This window comes from Haliotis cracherodii, unplaced genomic scaffold (genome assembly GCF_022045235.1).
Source record: "Haliotis cracherodii isolate W230 unplaced genomic scaffold, xgHalCrac1.p SCAF_4, whole genome shotgun sequence".
Lineage (NCBI taxonomy): Eukaryota > Metazoa > Mollusca > Gastropoda > Lepetellida > Haliotidae > Haliotis > Haliotis cracherodii.
In genome coordinates this window covers 65,842,648-65,867,359 of record NW_027266297.1, presented here as the reverse complement: position 1 = coordinate 65,867,359, position 24,712 = coordinate 65,842,648, and the positions used below count along the sequence as shown (strand labels likewise).

At 40.1% G+C, this 24,712-nt stretch overlaps 2 protein-coding genes across 16 annotated transcripts in view; both read right to left on the bottom strand.

Annotated features, from left to right (window-relative positions):
- LOC139478473 (polypyrimidine tract-binding protein 2-like) overlaps window positions 1-24,712 on the bottom strand; it is a 153,366-nt gene that overhangs the window by 13,449 nt on the left and 115,205 nt on the right. For 12 of the 15 annotated variants that reach the window (XR_011654308.1, XM_071260949.1, XM_071260952.1 and 9 more), the window contains 8 exons: window positions 14,250-14,402; window positions 8,677-8,829; window positions 4,569-4,730; window positions 4,141-4,192; window positions 3,448-3,506; window positions 2,733-2,904; window positions 2,391-2,408; window positions 524-628 (listed from right to left, as the gene is read on the bottom strand). Coding sequence is in view for 14 of the 15 variants with exons in the window: in XM_071260949.1 (XP_071117050.1) it covers window positions 524-628; window positions 2,391-2,408; window positions 2,733-2,904; window positions 3,448-3,506; window positions 4,141-4,192; window positions 4,569-4,730; window positions 8,677-8,829; window positions 14,250-14,402 (874 nt within the window). In the remaining variant the exon portion in view is untranslated. The remainder of the gene's footprint in view (window positions 1-523; window positions 629-2,390; window positions 2,409-2,732; window positions 2,905-3,447; window positions 3,507-4,140; window positions 4,193-4,568; window positions 4,731-8,676; window positions 8,830-14,249; window positions 14,403-24,712) is intronic. The other 3 variants (XM_071260947.1, XM_071260948.1, XM_071260943.1) reach the window with 2 other exon arrangements.
- On the bottom strand, window positions 21,406-23,148 carry LOC139478324 (piggyBac transposable element-derived protein 3-like). The gene is made up of 3 exons (XM_071260750.1): window positions 23,140-23,148; window positions 22,263-22,512; window positions 21,406-22,178 (listed from the first exon to the last, which is right to left on the bottom strand). Exons 1-3 carry the CDS (start codon window positions 23,146-23,148, stop codon window positions 21,406-21,408), a joined length of 1,032 nt encoding a protein of 343 aa, XP_071116851.1.

Below are 24,712 nucleotides of genomic sequence, written 5' to 3'. Positions count from 1 at the left end.
GAATACACACAGTTCATATACCAGACAATCAGCTGTTATAAAGCAAGATCAGTCAAGAACTTAAGTCAAAAAACAAAGTTGGCTTATTGTCAAATCAAGATATGGGAGTGTTGAAATGACTGTTTCTTTGATGGTCAAATGGTAAATTGAGAATAAGGTTATAGGTCTGGATGGTTGTTTGAGGAATTCAAAAATAGTATTTCCCACTAAAGGTCACGAATAACAAACCTCCGAGAATGAAAAGCATTTGCCAATACAAAAGGTATCCTTTTTAAAAGATTGCCTACAATTCATCATCAGACAAGTGACATTCTCCATGGACAACTATGCATAATGTAGTAAGTTTACAAACGTAATATCAATATCTAGTATTTCTCTCTGTAGTCTAGTGGATAACTGTGTGCATTCTGGGCAGACAACCAGGTGTTACAAACATATATACACCACAAGGGATACAGCACAGGGCTGACAACAACTGAGGCAACCAATGAGATGTTAGTGTGAAAAGCGTGGAGGAGCATACCTGCAGCGGCTGCGGCTGCCGAAGGGGCACCATAGGCAGTTAGGGGGGCACCTCCCAAGCCCGGCATGGCAGCAGCGAACGGAGAGGCCATCACCCCCGGAGCACCTAACATAGTTGCAAATAACGGTCCACTGGTTAATGTGTATCACAGACTGGGAGACGGACAGATGGACAGTGGAGAGTGAGGAGGCAGGAGGAGAGACATACAGCAACTGGTTCATCTTATAGAATTCACGCATCAAAATATCACATAATCACAGCCATGTTTCATATACATAACCATCCCCACAATACAGATGTCAAAAAGTAACCCATCTTCCTCATCTGCTAAATAAATCCCCCCAAATCTTAAAATAACAAATCATCTCGAAATATTGCCGCGAGAAACACGATTTGGTGTTTATCACGTTACCATGCGCACAATGACCTCTCGCGTTTCTCACGTGATTACGAGGACTCGTAACACTGAGACAGAATCGTAAACATGAGACGAGGACAATTTTAATAATTTTAGAATATTTTTTTAGCGAAACATAATTGTGCGTTTCAGTTGCTTTGTGAGTGGGGAAGTACCCATTATTTGCCAAGGCATATGCTTGTTTCTATGGTAACTACGCCAACTCTAAAACCTCGTGAAGCAGCAGTGGCATGCAGTAAGTGGATGTCAGCGTATGTACACAGAACACGTCAGTAGAACCACAGCATTAGTGAGGAGATAATAGGGTACAGACATATATGTAGACTTGCCTAAATACATTGCAAACAAAATGCAATATACTGTTACATGTAAACATGGTTATACATATGTAAGAGAAAACGTACAAGAATGCCGTCTTGCGACCAAAATGATTTATGTATTCACTAAAAAGAAGAGTAATATTAACACATACACTTGCACCACATCAACAATGGCAGCCAAAACAGCTCTTGAAGAGAGAGTCAAGCTTCAGGATTTCAATTTCCGAAGCATTTTACCAAGACTGAGTGATCATGCTCGGACAGAAGAGACACCACAGTGAGGGTGTATTTCAGAGTCAGTAAGCTTTTTACAATTTCACCAAGATCCAGAAGATGCTTCGGCCATGTTGGAAATGGACCCCTGGGTATTTGGCGTAACTAGTGAGTGAGTTTGGTTTTACGTCCCTTTTAGCAATATTCCAGCAATATCGGGGGACACCAGAAATGGGCTTCATGCATTGAACCAATGTGGGGAATCGAACCCGGGTCTTTGGCGTGACGAGAGAACGCTTTAACCACTAGGCTACCCAACCGCCCCATTAGGCATAATGAGCAACTGATTTAACCACAATGAATGAATGAATGAATGAGTTAGGTTTAACGCCGCTTTAACAGTATTCCAGTTATATCACGGCTTGTCAGCTTGATGTCGAAGGAAAGCCCAAAGTGATGCAGGTCTCAGACCTTTACCACTTCAGTGAAACCCACGAGCACGGGTGTGGTGCTGACAAACCTAGAAACATAATTGGGGCGAACTGGGATTCGAACCCACAATCATAGCTTTCTGGTGTGCCCAAGGGACGCAATTCTGCACAGCAAATCACGGCGCCTTAGACAACTGGGCCCCCCGTGCCCCCGAATGAATGAATGAATGAATGAATGAATGAATGAATCAGCAGCTTTAACCACAAGGCTAAACCACTGTCCAATTCCAGACTGTAATGGAGACCATGCAAGGTTTGAACAGAGAGGTAGAAGGAGAGGTAGGCATATCTTAATGCAAAAGATGTTGATATTTGAGGATTGATTTGTACGGAAAAGTTCAAAACACAGCCAATGAGAAATGATTTCAACATGAACACAGTGAATCACAATCTGAGACAGTATGGAATATCGGAACTATACATACAGGCGGGAGCAAAGTAATCTGAAAGAAGAAAGTGTCTGTTTTACATCTGTTGCCATGACGATATTCCATCCAGCCATCACGTCCATGTTTCATGCACAGATACGAGGCAACTGCCAATAATCCAAACATCTTTTACATGCCTTGACCTTCCCTTCCAACCATTCAACCTTGCATCAGACGGAATCTCCACAACAATGGCAAGCTTATCAGTGATGTCAGTTCCAGATAGAACATGTTAATATTTCAATATATTTCTCCTTTATTTTCAAAGGAAAATGCAAAGCTGTTGCATGCAAACAAACTCAACACATGTGTTAACCGCCTCTCTTTCATTGTACGTACCCAGCATGCTTTGCTGCATGGTGGATTCTAGCGTCACTTCTCCCGTGGGCAACTCCGGTCGCGTGTAGTCTCGGCTCTTGTCATTGTTGTACTTCACATTGAGATTCATCAATCGAGAGTAGTCGATCTTCAGTGTGTCACAGCCATTGTAGACATTCTGACCATCCAGTGACTGGAGAAACAGTTGCACTATGTCAGTACATCATTCATACAAAATCTGAGCCACCAAATTAAGACCTTTTAACAGTCTTTTTATGTCTTAAAGTAAGACAAGAATGTTTGTTTGTTGTTTAACGAGCACTCAGCATTATTCCAGCTATATGACGCCGGTCTGAAAATAATCAAATCTGGACCAGACAATCCAGTGATTGACATCAAGAGCATCGATCCACGCAATTGGGATACGATGACGTGCATCAACCAAGTCACCGAGTCTGACGACCCGATCCTGTTAGTCGCCTCTTGATCTACAAGTATATTTTTACTTTCCTCATTGTCATAATTGCTCCATTTGTATACAAGGACCCTTTCAAAATACATAGGTCCACACAGCATTGACTGACTTATAGGCTGATCTTATGCAATCATGAAACTACTGGAGAAAAAATGTTTACAAAACCATCAAATCAAACCAATAACAGTTATCTCCCCTTGACCATCCATATTCTTTTCCAGGATTTTCACATTAACTGACTTGAGTATCAGGATCACTTACATCTTTAGCTGCTTTAGCCGAGATGGGGTCTGAAAACTGAATTAAGGCCTGGTAGGTGTCTGAAAGATAAAATATAAACTGTTAGCAATCATGTCAACCACACAGAGCCTTCTTTACACAACCAGAATCGTCAGTTACTGATGAACTTTGAAGGATTCAAAAGGTAGTGCTAAAGATATAAAATGAGTTTTGTTTTGCAGTTTAACATTGTAGTCAGCAACATTTCAACTACATCATGCAATTTAACACCACAGTATGTAATGTTTAAGCTATATTACATGGTTTTACCCCACAGTTAGAAATATTTCAGCCTGTAGTCAGCAACATTTCAACTACATCAAACGATTTAACACCACAGTATGTAATGTTTAAGTTATATTACATGGTTTTACCCCACTGTTAGAAATATTTCAGCCTGTAGTCAGCAACATTTCAACTACATCATGCGATTTAACACCACAGTATGTAATGTTTAAGCTATTTTACATTGTTTTACCCCACTGTTAGAAATATTTCAGCCTGTATTCAGCAACATTTCAACTACATCACACGGTTTAACACCACAGTATGTAATGTTTAAGTTATATTACATGGTTTTACCCTGCTGTTAGAAATATTTCAGCCATATTCCACAGTTTGTAAATAGTTAAGTCTAGACATTCCAATGTGAATTTTAAAAAAAGCTTTACTTACTGTTCTTGGTGAAAGTGATGATCTTGAGAACTTTTCCAAATCGAGAGAATAACTGAAAATAAATCAAGTATAATTGGTATCTGGTGTGATAAACTCGGAGGCTGGTGCTGCCATCTGGTGGATGCATCAGCAAGAGAATATCAACAGAAGGTTTTCAGATTTAGATGATACATATAGACATCATCTGCATCCTGGCCTACAGTTAATACACTTTGATAGATAGCAAAAGTCTTGAATGTATAAAGGAGCTAATACCTTGATTAGCAAGAACAACTCTACAGATGATAATCAAATTTCAATTTATGAATTATTTCAACCCATCCTAATCTGAAGACAGTGTACATCATGATTGCCCAGCAACAGAAACGTTTTTGATATCAAACAGACATGTCAATGAACATTCCCTGTGTAAGGCAGGGTATACGTACAGAGTGGAGCACATCGAGAGTGATGGGGTACAGGATGTTGTCAACGATCACGCGGAGCACCGTCTGATTACACTCATTTGTTTCGAGGAAGGCACCACTGTTGCCGCCGCGGGCGTGAATCACAGCTTGAGCTGCCTGCAAAGCCGCCTGAGCTGTGGCGTTCTGCAACATCAACATTTTAAGTCTCAGTGAGTTAGTCTGGATAAATGCTGCTATTATCACTAGTCCACTCACATCACAAAAAGCTTCACTCGGCTAAGAAAGGTATAATAGAAGTTGTAGACGTATCAACAAGGGCCTCCGGCTCCCGGCAGAGTGAGTGAGTGAGGTTTTATGCTGCTTTTAGCAATATTCCAGCAATATCACGGAAGGGGATACCAGAAATGGGCTTCACACATTGGACCCATGTCGGGAATCGAACCCGGGTTATTGGCATGACAAGCGAACGCTTTAACCACTAGGCTACCCAACCGCCCCGCTCATATAAAACCTAACACGGGACACATAAAACCACATGTACCCCTCGTGATAATGCTACAGCAAATTTATTTTACCAACATGTTTCAATATGACATTGTAAAATAAGTAATACAAATTCATAATTGATAGAAAACAGCTGTTTGATTGAGCTGAGTTTAACGTGTTGTATCACATGATTTTCAAGGACTCGGCTTTTTGCTTCAAAGCAGGGTGTAAGCGATTTATTCTCCCTCTCAGAAATCCATGTGCAGCCTGTTTTGGTCAGGGTGGGGTATAAAGCATTTATTCTCCTTTTTTAGAAATATATTTCCTTCCAAGGCGAGATGCGTAATATTTTATCAAAATCATGTGAACCATCAAGATCTCATCATTGTGACATGTAGGTATGATAAAATACTGTACACTTCTCCCAAGGTTGCCCTTACAATTCAAGAACTTATCGGTACACATTAAAGTACATTTTCAATATGCCAGTGTATATCCACTCACGGATATACAATGCATGTACAATTTTCTTTGTCAAATTGTGTTGGTATAATTATTGCTTGGAAAACTAACGGATCTGGGTGTGTAAATATCACTGGGCAAACTTGGACCGCCTCCGTGGTCTAGTGGTAGAGCGTCCGCCCGGAGAGCGGAAGGTCCGGGTTTGATCCCCGTCCGTGTCATACCAAAAGACGTTAAATGATGGTACTTGTTGTTACCCTGTCTGGCGCTCGGCATTAAGGGGCTAAAACAAGGACTGGTCGGTTCGGAGTCAGTATACTGTGTCTGAGTGGGGTATTCATGTTAAACTGCGGCATGGTATCTCAGTGGGCTAGCACCATAAATTGGCATCAGTCCGGACTAGTACAAGCAGCCAGCCACACACACACAAACACACACACACACGCACGTGCATGCAAGTGCAATAATCTTGGACGCGACGCTAAACCCAATTTCACCTCACCTCACCTAACCTCACTGAGCAAACTTGCTGAGTCTTCAAATGAGTCTTCATATGAACTATCTATATTCATGTGTTACGTTAATAAATCAATATAACAATTACTTTCATTATTAATGGATTTCTTGTTCTACATGGTGAACCCTACAACCCAACACTCTTCATGAATATTTATATATGACTTATTCCAAGAGCAGAAACAGGCTCAGAGAAACAGATGCCTAAGATACGAGTCCACAACGTTGTACTTATGTTGACCTGCCCTATATACTGTGATAGGTAGATCTGGCTAAAAAGACCAATAATTGGAATTATTGTCAATGGGAAGAACTATTAACGATACAATTTTTTTGACATCGACAATAACTTACATAAACTGACTATTGTGATGTTATTGTCAATAATGTCTATTGTCGAAGAAGGAAAGCAACTGTCTTTGTTATATAATAATTGATCAATGTTTAGTTCGTGATTATCGATCTCTATGATGTATATGGATAGCCAGCCCTAGTGCTAGTGTTGTGCCTCAGTCAGCCAGGGCAAACTTTCAGCTATATCATGGTGTAGAACACTAAGACAGGTTTCACTCATTGTGCCAACGTCTTTTGTTTGTTTGTTATTTAACAGTACTCAGCAATATTCCAACTATATGACAGTTGCTGTAAGTAATCGAATCTGGACCAAACAATCCAGTGAGCATATGCATGTCATTGAATTCCATTTGTGTGGATTGATGCTCATGATATCAATCAGTGAATTGTCTGGTCAAGACTTGATTATTTACAGACTGCCATTTACATACAGAGTGTGGCGTTACATACAATTAGGATGACCACTAGACTATGTAGATCAACTCGCCTCTCAGAACCAATATATAATCCACTTAGTTTGTTGTTTAACGCCGCACTCAGCAATATTCCAGCTATAAGACCGTGGTCTGTAAATAATCGAGTCTGAACCAGACAATCCAGTGATAAATATCGCGAGCATCGATCCACACAATTGGGATACGATGACATGCATCAACCAAGTCAGTGAGTCTGACCACCCGATCCCGTTAGTCGCCACTTACGACAAGCATAGTCACCTTTTACGGCAAGCATGGGTTGCTGAAGACCTAATCTGCCCCGGATCTTCACGGGTCTAATCCACTTAGTATGACAAGGAACAACTGCACTAGCTGATACCAAATAGATTTATGAAGTTCCTTATGTTACAGACATGTGAAAGCAATTTACACCACTTATAGCAAGTTATAGCACGACATCTCATTTTGTTGTCATGGAAACGAGGTGATTTAGAACAAATGATGATGTAAGCTGAGATGAAGACAATATATATTTCATGTCTTTCCTGAAACCTGAGCCTCAAAGAATTTAGATTACAAATTTGTCTTAACTTCTTTTTGTAGTTTAGAAACACTCCAGTAGACACCATAGATAATAAACATGGCAGGAATTCAGAACGGCACATCCCAAACGCCAAGAGATTTCTTTGAACAGGTATGGGGAGCCATATTCCAACTGACAAAGACGGATTTGTTTCAAGATCTCCTCGCCTGAATGACAGTGGGCAGAGAAGGAGCAGACTTATTCTCTCTCCCCCTCCCCCTCCTCCTCCCCCCCCTACACCTAAAGGATGTTATCAGAGCAACTGTTCCCTGCAGTGCAAACTCACTAATCAACTACTACTGAGGTGGCGAGACCACCAAAAATATTTAGGATTTGTTTTGGTTACAATAAAAGTCTGAAAGGGGAAATAAAGTAAGCCAAATTTGTGATTTATCTGGAAAGCAGGAGAGCCTGGGGAATGATAGTCACGTGAGATGTAATCTTGAATTGCAACAAAGGTGGGTCCTCTTCAAACGCAAAAGGCTTTGTTTTTCAGGACAGCTGTTTCTCACATACAGCTACCCCTTCAGCTAATACAGAAATTAATTCTCTTTCTTGCCACATCGACAGATCATGTATGGAAGAGTCAGTAACTGAAGCTAGAGCTTCCGAGGCAGTATGAAGAGATCTGGTGTCAGAATCTCAGGTGTGGACTTCAAAGAACTACAATCATAGTTTGGGAAGAATCTCACACAGCTAAATAAAATATTTCAACCTAAATTCAGGTGTGTTAGTGATAGAAACTAACACTTTTAGTCCACTAGTCCTTATAATGATAACACATAGGCAAACCTCAATAATGACAAATTTCTAGTAGTCCTTATAATCTATAACTATTGGGCAGTTTGGCAAGGACTATAGGACTAGTGCCAATATTTAGGGTTGTGTGTATGCGAGTGAGAGAAGTGGTTTAATGCCACTCTTAGACATTTCCAGCCACATCACGACAAAATGTTTCAACCTAAATTCAGGTGTGTGTGAGTGAGTGGGTGTGTAGGTTTAATGCCACTTTTAGGCATTTCCAGAAACATCACAACAAAATGTTTCAACCTAAATTCAGGTGTGTGAGCGAGTGAGTGATTAGGTTTAACGCCACTCTTAGCCATTTACAGTTTACGAATCGGATTTCGTTTTTGTTGCGCGATTTTGATTGGACTGTGCATAGACACGTTAGTCTAGCCAAAATGTAACTCCATAATATCAGCCTAGTTCGTCAAGGGTGGAAACTGGACTTTCATAGTCAGTTAACTCCCTTGCCTCAGGAGGATGGTAATCAGTAAGCACCACTCACCTGGTATGCATGTGAAGCATCAGTCTTGATACTGAGTTCCTTGTGGTTGGAGAACTGGACATAGCATGGTTTCAAGCGGACTTGGGAAGGCGTGGTCTGGTAGTAGGACACCATGTTGGCTGCAGACCCCTCGTCATTGAATTCCAGGAAAGCCTGTAAACGAACAACATGATTAGCATCTTTATTCAGGATTTCAAAATTCTCTGTATTGTATCGCCAACAGCACAGTTAAATTCATAAGAGTAAAATAAGTTTCTGTTGTCGTAAGTACACATCTAGAAATATCACTTTTAGCTAAAATATCGTGATGTCAATCACTGGATTGTGTGGACCGCTGTCATACAGCTGGAATATTGCTGAGTGCAGCGTAAAACAAAAAATGAGCATCGATCCACGCAATTGGGATAGATATCATTCTTCAACCAAGTCAACGAGTCTGACAACCCGATCCCGTTAGTCGCCTCTTACGACAAGCATAGTTACCTTTTACGGTAAGTGGGTGGCTGAAGACCTATTCTACCCCAGATCTTCATGGGTACTATTTTTAAGGCATTTTATCCATTTTTAAGGCCTTTTCAAAACAGATTCAACGTCAAGACCTTTCGAGCCCATGTGAACTTTTGGGTAGAATTGTTAACATGACCACATTCATATGTGAATACAGTCCACATGTTTGGTACTGAGCTAGTCGGTAACAAGAGGCTGGTGGAGATCTAGCAACGCTGGTTGTGACCAGTCACAAACCCGTGAATCAAGATGTACCAAGACTTACACTGATTCTTGTAATTAGCTGTATGTCAAATCTCACCACTCGCATGAGCTACTGGTCTAGACATTTGCCATAACTAATGACATAAGCCATGTTTTATGTCAATACTGACACTGGTCATGACCAGTTTTCTTGAAGACGCAGATTCTGACCAGTAATCTAACGGGGCTAAATAGCATCATAACAGATCTGGAGAGGGGAGATTTAGATCCTTCCCCAAACCTCACCCGTAACAATGTCCCCACTTCCCTGCCACAGGGCCATGGCCGTCGAGAAGCCCTATGAAATAATTAACTCTCTTTGTGAATTGCCAGACGATAATCCTGAGGCCGCAGGGTTTGGTCAGTGCCGTAGACTACGCTACAAGAACAATCGACACTAATGATAGCGAACTTGGCTATCGAGTTAATCGCAGAGCCAACCGTTACGGATGTGAAAGGCCTTGTGGCTATTCAAGCTGTTCTACCTTGCAGGGGGGATGAGACGACAACATCTATACCTTTGAGGAATGCTATCCTCCAACATGTCCGCCTCTAAGATGTGGCAATTTAGAATCATAATTGTCGGATCGATACTAACGATATATAATCTGTCAGACGTCAATACAATTCCCCAACTTTGCCATGTTTGGCAAACAGTAGGAAGATTTGGTAAAAATATCTTCAAGTAAACAGATTTAATTAAATTTGCAGGATTTAACCATATATATTTGGACCAGAAATATGAGGGCTATTTAGAAGCCTAAATGAGATGTACTCTCATAAAGAGTCTTGCCACAAATATGACTCTCCGTGTCAAGCAAGGGCTTTTGATTAAGTACATACAGCTAAAGTAGACCAGATGGAAAATAAATTGGCATGGTACAAAATCTCATTTCCCGTATTTCCGAGACAGAAACCAGAATAATATTATACCAGGATAATCATGATTTCCCTAAATTGTAGTATTCTAACAAATCTAACTGACCAATTCTTCTCATTTCATCAAATAAGGACCTAATCCATCACTACAATATTTCCACTCTGAAATAAAAGCTGTGCACACTATTAATCATGGAAGCCGTGTTTGCAAGCATCTGGCCTCAAATGACATGTTGGCTGTCTGTCAATTACTCTGTGATCTCCTCCTGACAGCCTCCAACTCAAGCTAACACAATAAAGGCCCACTCCAAAAGGCTTACACGCTATTCACAGATACACCATTGTACACGGCAAGTCAGTTCCAGATAGCTTCTTAATCTCGTCCCTCTCACAAGAAAAGATTCTTTCTTCATCGCTGTATCGACTCAAGACAACTGCCCTGCACATGAGTGGGAAAATCCACTCTTTCCATTTAAATCTCTTTCCTATGGGGACACTTGCTGTGAACTAGCACTGCCATCTATCAACACCTTCATTGAGAGTTGCAGAGAAAAAACGTGCATTTTACTGGCATCATTAGCACCGAAACTACAGGTGGATTGGCCTCAATCTATGGCCAAGCTCTTCAATCCTTGTTATCTCCATCCAAAAAGGTTTCTAGGATTTTCCAATTCTAAAGTTGCAAAATTCGTCAATGTCAATTTCTTGAACTGAATGAACAATACAAAGTTCATCAATGCAACCGACTGAATGAAGTAAAATAAGTTTTGTCTTCAAACAATCAGTGCCATCTAAGTCCACACATGTACTCTCTACTGTTCCCAGTCCACAAGTATTCTCTATGTCAAACATCTAACTTGAGGACTCAATAAATATATCTGTCGTATATAAACATTTCAGGCTGTCAGCATAAACCACAAAATTTACGATCTTTCAACTCTGTTTTTTTCCACTAAAATAATACTCTTATAAGAGCCCCCTATTTCTAATTTTGAGAGCGCCCTGGGAGCTTATTATGTTGAAGACAGTAATCAAGTCTTGACCAGACAATCCAGTGATTGATATTATGAGTCCTTCTTTAGGGAAGAAGGGCTTAGCAAATTCACTTGAAGCAGAACAACTGCTCTAGTCACGTTACAAGAAACTCAACCACCTCAACCAGCCATCTTGTGCAGCTTGTACATATTCTACCTTCTAGTTTCGCCCTCGAACTACCTCGTTCTATTTCTTAGACAAACAGTTAGTCCATGAAATATTTTATTCTCAAGTAATTAACCAAAATATTTAATCCCATTACAAAAGTTTTTTCTCTATCTCCACCTTCCATCGTGAACTGCTTCTTTCAATCATCTAGACTTGCTAAGCGTGGAAGGGAAACACACTGCAGATATTCCTGAGTGTCAGCCACCATGAACATACTTGTACACATATGTTCCATGGAGTCCACTGCCTCCACAAGAGCTGGAGGAGGACCTGGAGGAAACAATTTCCTGGCTGAGTGAATGTCTGAGCGATATCTCTCCTGCAATCTTTAGGGCCTGCGGAGCCCTGATAACAACCTCATACAACATGAACACAACACAGATAAGTCTCTCATTGCCTTCTCATTCCATGCTAGTGACTTTGCTGCCCTAGTCACTGTGTATCTTGGCAACTCACATAAACACACTTTGGCACTAAAAATCAGCTTTGAACTTCAACAAACCAATTATATTATGAAAAGAAATTAAGCATGGTTAAGATACAATCAAAACCTCAGAAAGAATGTCACAGATTGTTCAAAAATCTACTCTGGAAATAAAGTTTGCATTCTTCATAATGGCTGCACTTGACGATATTTCAGATATGTGATGGCGGTCTGTAAATAATCAAGTCTTGGTCAGACGATCCAGTGATTGACATCATGAGCATCGATTTATGCAAATGGGATACAATGACATGCCCTGAGCCTGACCACCCGAAGACAAGCATGGGTTGCTGAACATCAATTCTAACCAAGATCTTCAAAGGAAGAAATCAAGGTAACAGTGATCTTACCTATTTATCATTTTGATGACAATTGTGTTCCTACGTAATGCCACAATCGTGACAATTATGGTCCAAAATAAATTTCAAAGACATTTATTGATAGTAGATCTGGCAAAATATCAGATTAATATCAAATACCATACAAATGTTGAAGGTAATGGTAGTACAATACAAGATGAATGACAACTGTGACTGCTTCACAATGCTTCACAATGCTACATCAATGCTACATCAATGCCCACATGGCTAAAACAGGGGGCAGCACTTAAGGATCAAGCACCATAAAGGATTTTATATCAGCCTTGATCTTTCAATGAATTCAAGGTCATGTTCGGGCACTCTGGCCAAAGATATTGATAAATGCTAATCGCCAATTCTGCATCTTTGATGTCAGGGCAGATTGATTCTGCATCAAGTGCTAGATGACTATCTTTCTTTCATCATTTCTAAACTTCAATTTATAGTTGTCTGTTCTTGCATATCTCATGTTGTCCCAACTGCAGCTGAGAGCACACTTCTTGCCCGTGTCCCGTTTGAGGTGATCATGCAGGCTACTGCACAGATGTCTTTTTAAATTAATTATGTCATGTCATGAAATCCTCAGTGGCACGATTACATCTTGTACAAAGACAAACCTGGAAATATTGAGCTGCCAGATCGTTCGCACAAGGATTTATGACGCAGTGTTCTGGGGGATAGTTAATGACCATTCAACTGATTTGAACCAAGAAGGTTTTTTGTTCGTTTGTTATTTTTAACACTGCTGTATTCCAGCTTTATGACAGCAGACGGTAAAAAGGACCAGACAATCCAGTGATTGATATTGTGAACAATGATCTACACCGTCGGGTGTGATGATATGCAATCAACCAAGTCACCGAGTCAGACCACCCTGACCAGCAAAGGTTGTTGGGGGCGTATTTGAAACCAGAATCCAGAAAATCGTTTCAATTCCATGCATACATATTACTGAGCCGAATTAATGAATTAAATCTGCAATGAAAATAAAATAATCACTGGCGTATCAAAAATCTAATTTGTTTTGAAAATGTTCCATGTAAGACACCACAGCTATTTTCTCTTCGTCTCAAACGGAATACTCCCCATGGTACTACATCCTGGAGTAGGAAGTGTTTCTGTCCAATCATTGGCGAACATGTTTTTCACCTGCTAGGCAAGTGTACATGATTGGAAACAATTACAAGTTTATAATAACCCAACAGCTTATCATGTCTCCCAGCTGACCCAAACTTCTTTGAAATGAAGATTGCTTCATTTATCAAGTCTACCAAGGTCCATTCCTCGCAGTGTCCTCTACCAAGGTCCATTCCTCGCAGTGTCCTCTACCAAGGTCCATTCCTCGCGGTGTCCTCTACCGAGGTCCATTCCTCACGGTGTCCTCTACCAAGGTCCATTCCTCGCAGTGTCCTCTACCGAGGTCCATTCCTGGCAGTGTCCTCTACCGAGGTCCATTCCTGGCAGTGTCCTCTACCGAGGTCCATTCCTGGCAGTGTCCTCTACCAAGGTCCATTCCTCGCAGTGTCCTCTACCGAGGTCCATTCCTCGCAGTGTCCTCTACCGAGGTCCATTCCTGGCAGTGTCCTCTACCGAAGTCCATTCCTCGCAGTGTCCTCTACCGAGGTCCTGTGTGTGTGTGTACACAAACATCATACATTGTCAATGGCTGCCATCATAAATAATGTCCGTCAGTCAGTTAGTTTTATTGTCCAAATACTTCTAGCCATGAACTGTCAAGGAAGGATACATTTTACAGAACATGTTAATGATGGGGAGCAATCACATAGCAAGTCATCTTGTCATCTTGTCAACCACCAAAGGTTCCCCTCACCAAGGTCAGAGCAGCTGGATTGTTGTGCTTGTGTCTGTCCATTACTGTAACAGCGCTCTCCTCTTACCTGATTTTTCTGTTTGAGCAGTAGGACTTTGCTCATCTCTCCAAATGGTAATCCGAGCTGTACAATGTCGGTTTCCGCAACATCGTTGGGCAGACTGCGGATGTGAATGACCCTGGAAGGGGCATTTGTGTTGTTTGTCTGGTCTAGCTTCACCTGGCAACAAAAAAGGAAATAATTCAACTCAATCCTTCAATAAAAGTTTCAAATAACCCTGAAATATACACAGCATATATAGCATAATGTTATTACAAAACAAAACAAAATCAGACCCAGCATGATCGATCCCGAAGTCCTCCTTTCTGACAAATGCAATCAGATTATCTGTGAAACATGAGGACAATAACAAAGAGTTTGCTTTCCAGCGTGTATGAAATGTACAAAAATCCCTAAAACATTAGGATAATTATTAACTTTCAATTCATGTACATCTGCATTGTTTGTGTTCCAAGAAGCTAACACAACAGATAACAGACAAAGCGATTCCATTTCAGCGTAACAAAGAGACAAATGTTGTGAGTCGCAAAACATTCAATCAATGAACCACCATCCATCTTCCCATGATCCACAGCTATTTAAGCTAGCTGTCATCTTCTTCTACTTTCTATCTTATTTATGTGACAAGAGCAAATTTTCTCCACAGATATCAACGATATATGACTGCCAGCATCAAAAGCATGATTACCCCATTTGTATTACTTCGTTCAAAGCTCAGCGTGTGTGTAACGCAGCCTTCAAAGACAACAAAATCTGTAGATAAACAAGTGATGATTATGTTGATCACGGAACAAAGACAGATTGCGATTATCAACTCTATACAGCAATAGATGCAGCAGCACTGGCAGCACACAGAGACACTAATGGGTTATGGTGTCGCCTACAATCACTGTCAGTAAATGGAATTACGTGGCTGCCATACTGAAAACATCAACGCAGATCAAGACTCTGTAATCAAATTATAACGATCAAGATTGCAACTTTGAACTTGGTCAACTAACGAAATGTCACCTTCATCGGAGGATATTGGTAGGGATGAAAAAGATGGAATCAGAATAGAGCGGATCAAATACATCTCCCATAAATCTCTAAGAAAGCTATTGAATTCTTTTTTCTACCTTTTTATCTTTCATCCCTTTATTCTTTATCTTTTCAACTCCAACAATGTTTAACATTCACAACAGATTCATGAAAGACACTACACATCCTCGCTGATGAGAATGCTAAGGTATCCATGAATCCAAATAAAGTCACATGGCATGAATTGTTCATGTTGGTGACGTGACTGATTGTATAAGGAAATCACTTCTCGATTTTATATGATCCAGTAAAGAGAATTCCATGAATTATTGAAATATTCGTGTAGACAAGATGAGCAGTGAAAGCAAGTTAATTCTATGAAGAATCACTTAATGTGGTACCCATCAGCATATGTGTTAGCCGTAAGCTGTACTGAGGCTCTGATTTCACACAGTCTACTGCTCGTTGGTCAAAATTGCTTTTATTCCAGTTGTACATCAATTTAGAATAAAAAACAAGAGACAAAAGCAAAAACAAATTGTAACAATTGAGAGATGTTCCAAAATAAGCAACATTTTAAAAGCACCAATGTACTTTGCGACTGCATGGCACGAACTCCCATTCGCACCTTTCTACTTCAACAAACAGAATCTTAAAACACTTGATACTGTTTGGATGAAAATTAGGTTTATCTGACTGAAATCCAATTTATGTTTTGCCTTATCTAGTGACAAGACTGTTGGCGTCAACATAGCAACTACATTGTGCAATGACACCATCGCCCACTGCCTAAGTAAAAGTGTGATCACATAGCGGCCTTCTTTTCTGTCATATCAAAGCTCTCGGAAGCCACCAAGTAAAGCAGGAGTGTTTTTTATCATGTGATGAGATTTTGCCCCAAGAGAACAATTCGAAAGAAGTGTTACAGCAGAATACGTGGAGGAAGCTTCACAACAAAGCGCTGGGTAAATCTAAGCGTGGGTAATTGAGTCTCGGAGTTAATCAGGGCATCTGTTTCCCCTATTTACTAAACCATTCCTTAGGGGCAAGTTGGTTAGAAGCAAACAGCATTAGATGGAGGAAGAATTATTAATAAAGTATGGCAAAAAGTGTGAAATCATATCAATATGAATGTGTGAGGTGTGACTGGGACATAACAGATGAATATGATACAGGTTAGTATATGATCTCGTATTACACGTCTGGTATGCAGGCTTTATCTCTGTAAGCAGACTGGTTATGACAATTACACACACCAGAAATTCACAGCTATTTCCCTGTTGATTCATCAGAAACGTATCCGTTTTTTCACAACAGCAAAAAGTCAAGAAACAACTGGATACATCTTTTCAGAATCTATAGATCAACTTCATACAGATCTGTCAGCTGAGACATTAACAAGACATCAATAAGCCATGTTCTTCAGAATCACTCACTAAACAGCATGTGCTTACAAGAATCACCTGTGATATTCATTTCTTTGTAACCAGGAAAACTAGGAACTTGAGATTTATGCTGAATTTTGTGTAGTTTTTCACTGTTGCTACAAAACCTCTTGATCTGACTGTACGATATTACAGACACAATGTAGGAGGTTGTCCCAACGCTCGGGCAGGAGGGACTAGTTGGGGTTATAGTAGGAATGTCAGGCTTACGTTTATCATCTATTTGATACTAACAATGTTGATACACAGCCGGTGCTGATCACAGGGGAAATGTACCCTTCCTTAGGTCAATGTGGAATGTCAGACTGTTGAGCAGACGCCACCTGGCGGCCATCTTGAAACGGGTGAGAGAAGTGCAATTTGTGTCCTTTGGGAGCCATCTAGGCTGCACAATACGACTGCAATTCAGATGCAGATGCGTCTTTATCAGGTACCCTGTCACCACTGTTTCCTGAGCTGGATCAGCTAGATCAAGCTGGATCAAGCTGGATCAAGCTGGATCATGCATTGGTCTTATACGTTTCATTTGCACTTCATTTGAGAAAAACAAGTCTTCTGTCACAAATTGAAAACATCAAAAAGATGTTTGATCTTTACACATTCAGCCATGACACAGATTTGTGTATTCTTGCAGACTGTCCGTGGGGAAGAAAAGATGGTACCAGATTGCAAAACCCACTCAGTTCGGGAAAAAAGTGTACAGCGCCGTCCTGAATTGAATTAGGCTTAGACTTTTCACAATAGCGAAAGCAAACTACCTTTAACATAAGTATGTTTTTGTATCAGTGTGAAATTAACACTGTATCAACCTGCACAGCACTTTACAGTACAGAGGCGCCATCACCTATCTCGGGGGGACCACATCCAATTACCCACCATTAGATACACTCGCCACCCAGCTTGAATTAAACATTCTAGTGTCCTACTTCTTCCAGGGACAGCAGTGAATCAATACCAAGTCATAGAAATACTGGAAGGACTAGCCCACCAAAAACATAAATACAGGTTCAATGAGGCGGTATCATCCCCGCTGAACACAATGGTCTGATTCCAAACCCCAGAGAGGATGAGTCTAAGGGGACTTCATGGGTGTGTCAGGATGAAATGAAAGCAAGACTAGTTGCATTAATCCCTGCTGAGGAAGTGTCCCAGCGGACAGAGGGTCCAGATTGACTGACAATGCATCACATCTCCCACTAATGACACCACGTAGGCATTGGCACCAGCAATGCTGCAACCAATGATGAGAGTATGCAAGTAACAGTAGGAACATAGCCTTATGACCTAGCCAACTGAACAATATATACAGCTCCATAGACATCAACAGAACTAGCAAGACAGGAAAAGACATTTCAATCACAAAAACAAAGTACTGTATCTAACATTTATATTACATCAAGACGACTTGCAATGTAGACATTTCAATCACAAAAACAAAGTACTGTATCTAACATTTATATTACATCAAGACGACTTGCAATGCCATAGACAAGATTGCACTCCATGATTTTAGACGCCATCTTAAAGTTGGTATACATTGAAGTTCAATTTGGTGCACTTAGTTCATGACAGCCCATGTGTCTGTAAAATCTTATGTATAGGATAAAACACCTCAGAGGGGTTTTTTGAGATTCAAAACCCGTATCCATGGGTTTTAAATCTTGTAAAAACCTGAGGGTAAGTGTTATAAGCCAAAAAAAACAACTTAAAACAACATTTATCAAAACATTTATGTTTCAAACATACTTTCCATTAACTGGCGTAAAATATCTGTCGCTGGTTTACTTGGTACTTGAAAAAGATATTCTTAAAAGCATTGCCTCTGCAGCCTAGTGGTACGCTCACTTGGCTACACATACGAAGGTTGCATGATGGATCCGTGGGAATGTAAAGATAGCACTTGTCATTTAATGTTACATTTCATTACATTGTGATCAAATGCAAAATAAATTTCTATCATCACATCCGTGTTTTTGAGCCTTAACCCAACTGGAGAATAATAAGATCCTGTCACTGGAGGCTTATAAAAGCAGTAAGATGTTAGGAGGTACTGAGCTAAAATCTTAGCACTCAGGTGACTGTGGCAAGTCTATGTAAAAGTATGAGAGTTACAACCATCGTAGTAATGTGTAAGTCTATATAAAGGTATGGGAGTTACTATCGTTCTATCCCTATGCTAAGTCCATGTAACGATATGAGAGTTACGATCATCTGAGCATTGTAGACAGTCCCCATGAAAGTATGGGAGTTACGATCATTCCAGCTCTAAGTCTATGAAACAATATGGGTGTTACAATGATCAATGTTTTAAGTCTTTGTTAGAGTTTATGTCTCAGTGCTAAACCATCTTCAGGAATATGTTCCAGGTCCTGTTCAACAAATGATCTTATGGCTAAACAATGTCTCCCAAACACGAACATAGGGATAAGACAGTCATAACACAAGATCACATTGTGGAACGGGGCATCTATGTATAAGGCAAAGAAATAACCGCAAGGATATATTTGGAATAACAATTATTGCTTTGTGTAGGACACATCACCTAGCAACAGAACCCTCTGGTAAGCAGAATTCTATCCCACAGTCACCTAACCCATGCTGAATAGTTCCTGATCAGGGCAAGGCATTCATGTTGTGCTAATAAATAATATCTCTGACACTGAAATATTACTGCTGGGTAGCTTTTCATCTCTCTTGTCACCACACAAACCTATGGGGATCCACAAAGCTTGCACCAAACGAGGCTGTCTCTTTCATTTCCAATCAGTGTGGTGAGGTTTGTCTGGCGCACTGGCTTTCCGGCTATTGTACCAGCGACAAATGGAAACCATAGATACCAGCAGAGGGGTTGAGGTAAACACATATAAACTCACAGTCCGCCACTTTCACATAAATACCCTTCTAACAACGAACCAAATATTTGCAAGGCCCGAGACAGAAACCAATTCACTCAGCCATGAAACTGTCGCGGGACTTGCAAGGTATAGCAGTCCTCCCTAACATCATAAATATCGTTGTGGAAAGAAAGCAGTATCTGACCCCACGCTTATACACAATAAAGGTTTCTCCACCTACTTCCCTCACAACCAGTTCCCATCTGAAATCAATACATCTGTTGAATGTTCTCATAATGAATCTTCAGGCCGCAATGTTTCCCAACAGACACAAACAGTTTTATTATCATGTCAACAAATAAACAGCATATATTGCCATGATAATATCATTTGGCAGTACCTTTATCTCCCTAAACGACGCCTAATTCCTAAATTCATGCACGACATGGCAGGACTTAGAACGGGAAGAACCAAGAGTCAACAAGCTCATCGAGAAACACATATAAACATGTACAGCTTGTGAACCATTGCTTGGCATCCACTTAGTACACAAACAAAACATCTGGTTGCCTGGTTTGACGAGTTGCTAACACTTGCTGTAAAGGACCTCGAACACATATTTATTGAGTGAGATAAGGTTCAATTACACTATGAACAATATTCTACAAATATCACAGCATGGCTGCTTAAAGGTAGAAAAAAGCCCAAAGTGAAAAAAACCCAACTATTTCTGTTCAAATACTCTTTTTTTTAAGGAAGAGAATATATGGATGTTAACTTCTTTATTATGAGGAAGACACTATTTCGAAGTATATGCTTACTCCTTCACCTGAAGGAGTGAGTGAGTGAGTATGGTTTTGCGCCGCTTTTAGCAATATTCCAGCAATATCACGGCGGGGGACACCAGAAATGGGCTTCACACATTGTACCCATGGCAGGAATCGAACCCGGGTCTTCGGCGTGACGAGCTAACGCTTTAACCACTAGGCTACCCGACCGCCCCTTCACCTGAAGGAGTAAGCATATACTCTGAAACGTGTTCCTCATAATAAAGAAGTTGGCATCCATATATTTTCTTCCTTATGTGTATCACTTTTAAATGCCTTTCAAAGACCTGATACTTTTTCTTCGTCATATATCAAAATTGTCAATCAACTGGTCATGGAACCTAGTTTGCTGCCATTATTATAAGCACCATGTTGTAGGTTATGTATATTTAGTGATATGAGGTCATTGGCATTGCTGACATCCTAGAAACATTATCAGCATTGACTCAACAGCCCAATTCCCTTTGCTTCGGGAACTTAGGCCTTCTGTTTATTATTAGTTGATTTAAAACATATTTGGCTTAACCCTCTAGTAACCAGAACTATTTCTAGTTGTTCAAAAATTCTTAAAATCCTAATTTGACACACCTGTGGTCAAACTAAGACAGAGATGTGTTGATTTCCACTGTTTGTTCAATTGTTTACAAAATTTTGTTTGTATCACCTGTGATACGATGGGTATTAGTGTTTTGGGTTTGCCATGTATCACCTGTGATACGGACTGGAACTCAGCACTCAGGCCAAACATCTAAATAATAACAACTAAAAACATAGATAAGAGATTATTTTGGCTTATTATTCTATCATTTTCTATTTTTATGAACACAACCATTTTTCCTCTAGAAATCCTGAGCAACATGAAAAATAAATACAGTGAAATAATTGAATGAAATACAAACTGTATAATCACTTTCAGTGATTAACGACAAATCCTAAAACACTTTGCAGAAGCACAAAGACAGTCACTGACTGACTCCAAACAGTAACCAAACTCATGCAGGTTATTTCTCTCACTGAAACAGGTTCCTTTGATCAATTACAAGAGTCTATTTACAAATGTGGAAGTGTTCCTCTCTTTGACAAAGCCTGCATACTCTCTGCATTTAGAGCACATCACATATGTGAGGGGTGCACAGTTCCTGTTCTTGCATCGTTCACGTTTGACGGCCCACTCAGGAAGGTGAGACACTTGGTCCAAACAGACTACTGCAGGCAAGAGACCACGTCTTACTGTGCGTGATGGTGGAGGACTGAAGTCAGTAGCCCGAGAACGGCCAACCGTCTGCTTCCTGGACACCAAACTGCCAGCTATGCGTCCTTGAAATGTACATAGCTTCATGTGATGAGGGACACCAAGAAGTTTGCTGTGTCTGCGGTAGCGAAGCCAGGCATTAACCAATGCAATGTGGAGGGTATGGAACCAGATGTACATGTACCATCTCCTTGATTTGACTCCAGGTCTGTACAGAAATGTCAGAGAATCCAGCAGGTCTATTCCTCCCATGAATGTGTTATATTCCTGTACTATCTTGGGACAGGTGACCATGATATTCTTCTTCTCCTTTCTGTCAAAGCGCTTCACTTCACGCACAGGTTCCTGTCCAACATAGGTTGAAACCAGATCAACTGTGCGGTTGTCATACCACCTCAGTGCAATCACACCAGTGTTGAACTCTACTTTGGAGTCCATACTTCCACGACCTTCTTTCTTTAGGGTCTTCTGGTCTTTCAGTTTACACCCTTTCAGCCTGTTCATCCTCACTGTTCCAACATAGAGAATTCCTCGCTTGTTCAACTGGTCCACCAAATCTGGGGAAGTGAAAAGGTTGTCTGCAAAAACCTTGTAGTTTAGACCTTCAGGAATTGTTGATGTCATACGTATGACTACCTCACCTGTCATGCCAAGTGGGGAGCGTTCCGTAACATTCATGGCTGCTCCTTGGTACAACTCAAATTGATACAGTATTCCTGAGGCCCCAGCTCTGCCCCACATCTTGAACCCCCACTTGTGAGGTTTGTTCCTCATGTATTGTTTCACCGAGGACTTCCCTTTGAACGGGATCATAACTTCATCCACAGCACTATGTTCTTCTTGTGGGATCTCCTTACATCTCTCTTTCAAGGCCTCCAGCCACGGACATAGCTTCCAAGCAAATAAATCTAAGATTCTTTAAATATCCAAAATGTATCACTGCTGATACAAAGAAAAATAACATGTCCCATTGTATCACTGGTGATACAGATGTTTTTTTATTTGGTTGTATGTCACAAAATACAATTATTTTCACCAAATAATGACATCTACTTATAAACAAAACTATTCAAGAATCGAAAACAATACTTTATATACACATTTAAGTTGCCTTTACCTGGATGTCGATGGATTGACGACATACCCTTTTTGGCACCATGAGCACATGTCAAGAAGACCAAAACAGGAAGTGCCAAGTTAGATTTAAAATTAGGACTTCACTACAAAATGAAATATGATCTGAAAATATATCAACTTGTGAAACTACAGAAGGATTTGTTTACATATGATATGTTTATTAAGCTGACTCAGAAGAATTTAGAATCTGTGTATCACTGGTGATACGCTGGTTACTAGAGGGTTAAAGTTCAATTTTGGTGGTTGAATATATTTATTTTTCACAATGTAAACTTCCTGATTAGTACTCGTACTAATGAGAGAGAGACATGTTATAACATAGCAGCATATGGAATATAATGTTATTTTTTGGGTTAGAATATATGATTTTTTATGTCTTACTTTCCACATTTCTTATGAACAGCGATGATAAAATATCGTGTTTTTCTCATTTCACCAAAGTGTAAAACAGTTTCAGACAATTTTTGAGTGGTCAAAGGTTGTTTTTCCTTTTATTCTAATTTTAAGTTTTTTCTTGTCGGTTCGTCTCCTAAACCAACGAACACGTAAATACAAGGCCTTAACACAATCGCATCATCCTACTCTGTTGTAGCAGATCTCAAAACTGATGCATAATCATTTGCAAACACGATTTTGATGGGATATGTATGGAAATATATTCAACCTGAACACACGACCTGGCTCTACCATAAAGAACAAACTACAAAGTATCGCTGACATTTACAAACACAATTCAAGTTTTTGACATTTAGGATAGTAAAAGCTGTTGACAATATTAATTCTTTGGACTCCCAATTGCTGCTAATTTTGGAATCAATTATTCTCTGCTGTGACATCCCAGGGCATTGGGCTATTGCCTAGCAACAGCTTCTAGGCTGGGCGACAAAAGACCCAGGGACCAGCAGATATTGGTAGCTAATGTGCCTAAATGTTTCACACCAAACAGGACCACATTAAAAATTGATAATCTTGGTCCACCTCATAAATGTCACTAATACCAAGTCTACAAGCTTCTGTTTCATTGAGAATTCTTCACAATCATCACAGACAAATGTCAATGCTTTCAGTAGAAAGACTTTAAAAACATTTTGGACGAACAAACAAAACAGAATTCTCCATCCTCTCATTAGGTTCTGAAGCTAGCCTATTTTTCAAATATTGCAAGGGTTTGAAATCACACCACAAATGAATGCTCCATTCAGATTCTATCTGCTTTCAATCTTTGATGTCATGACAACAAGAATCATTGGTCTTTTATAGCTCTTGGCTTGTCAGTGATCAGACACCATAGACAAATTATGTATAACTGTTACAATTTGTTTTGTGGGAACCAATCTATATGATGCTGTAATGGCCGCACAGACATTTCATGGTCTCTTATCGTCAATATATGCAGGGTAATTACTCACTAAGAATGCGAGAAGAAACTGTCAGAATATGGTGTATGTCTGGTGTAAGACAGAGTTGTCGACTTATCAGTGCACTCAACATGGAGCAAGATGCCTTCATATTGTTCTCAAAACATACTCGAAACATCATAAATCCTTGTTCCAAATACCAACTTTTCACTAAAACAGAATTATCATACTTGCAAAAATATTATTTCAGAAAGTGTCAGATACCGAAGTGCTTATTCTGGCAGTATCTATACTGAACTGCACAAAGCAAAGGTCAAATGACAGTTATAGGCTATGCATGATGTCCTGAGGGAAGGGCAGATTAATGAAATTTTCTTCAATGCTGTTACAGGACTAACAATACCACTGCCACCAATGAATCTGGGAATTAGAAGTCATTACAATCCTGTATCACCAAATGTCAAATTGCTATAATATCTGAAGCTGACATTTTGAAATTCAAATGACTGGTTTCCTTTTGCATGGGCCTCTCTTCTAGGCCTCTAGTTACCATGCATGGCAGAGGGACGTAATGGCAGCCTTGACACCAGTCCTAC

Bases quoted from the DNA above. Each gene is read 5' to 3' on its own strand.
- LOC139478324 (XM_071260750.1), bottom strand. The intron at 22,179-22,262 runs GTGAGGTAGTCA...TCACTTCCCCAG, and splicing joins CTCCCCACTTGGCATGACAG to ATTTGGTGGACCAGTTGAAC.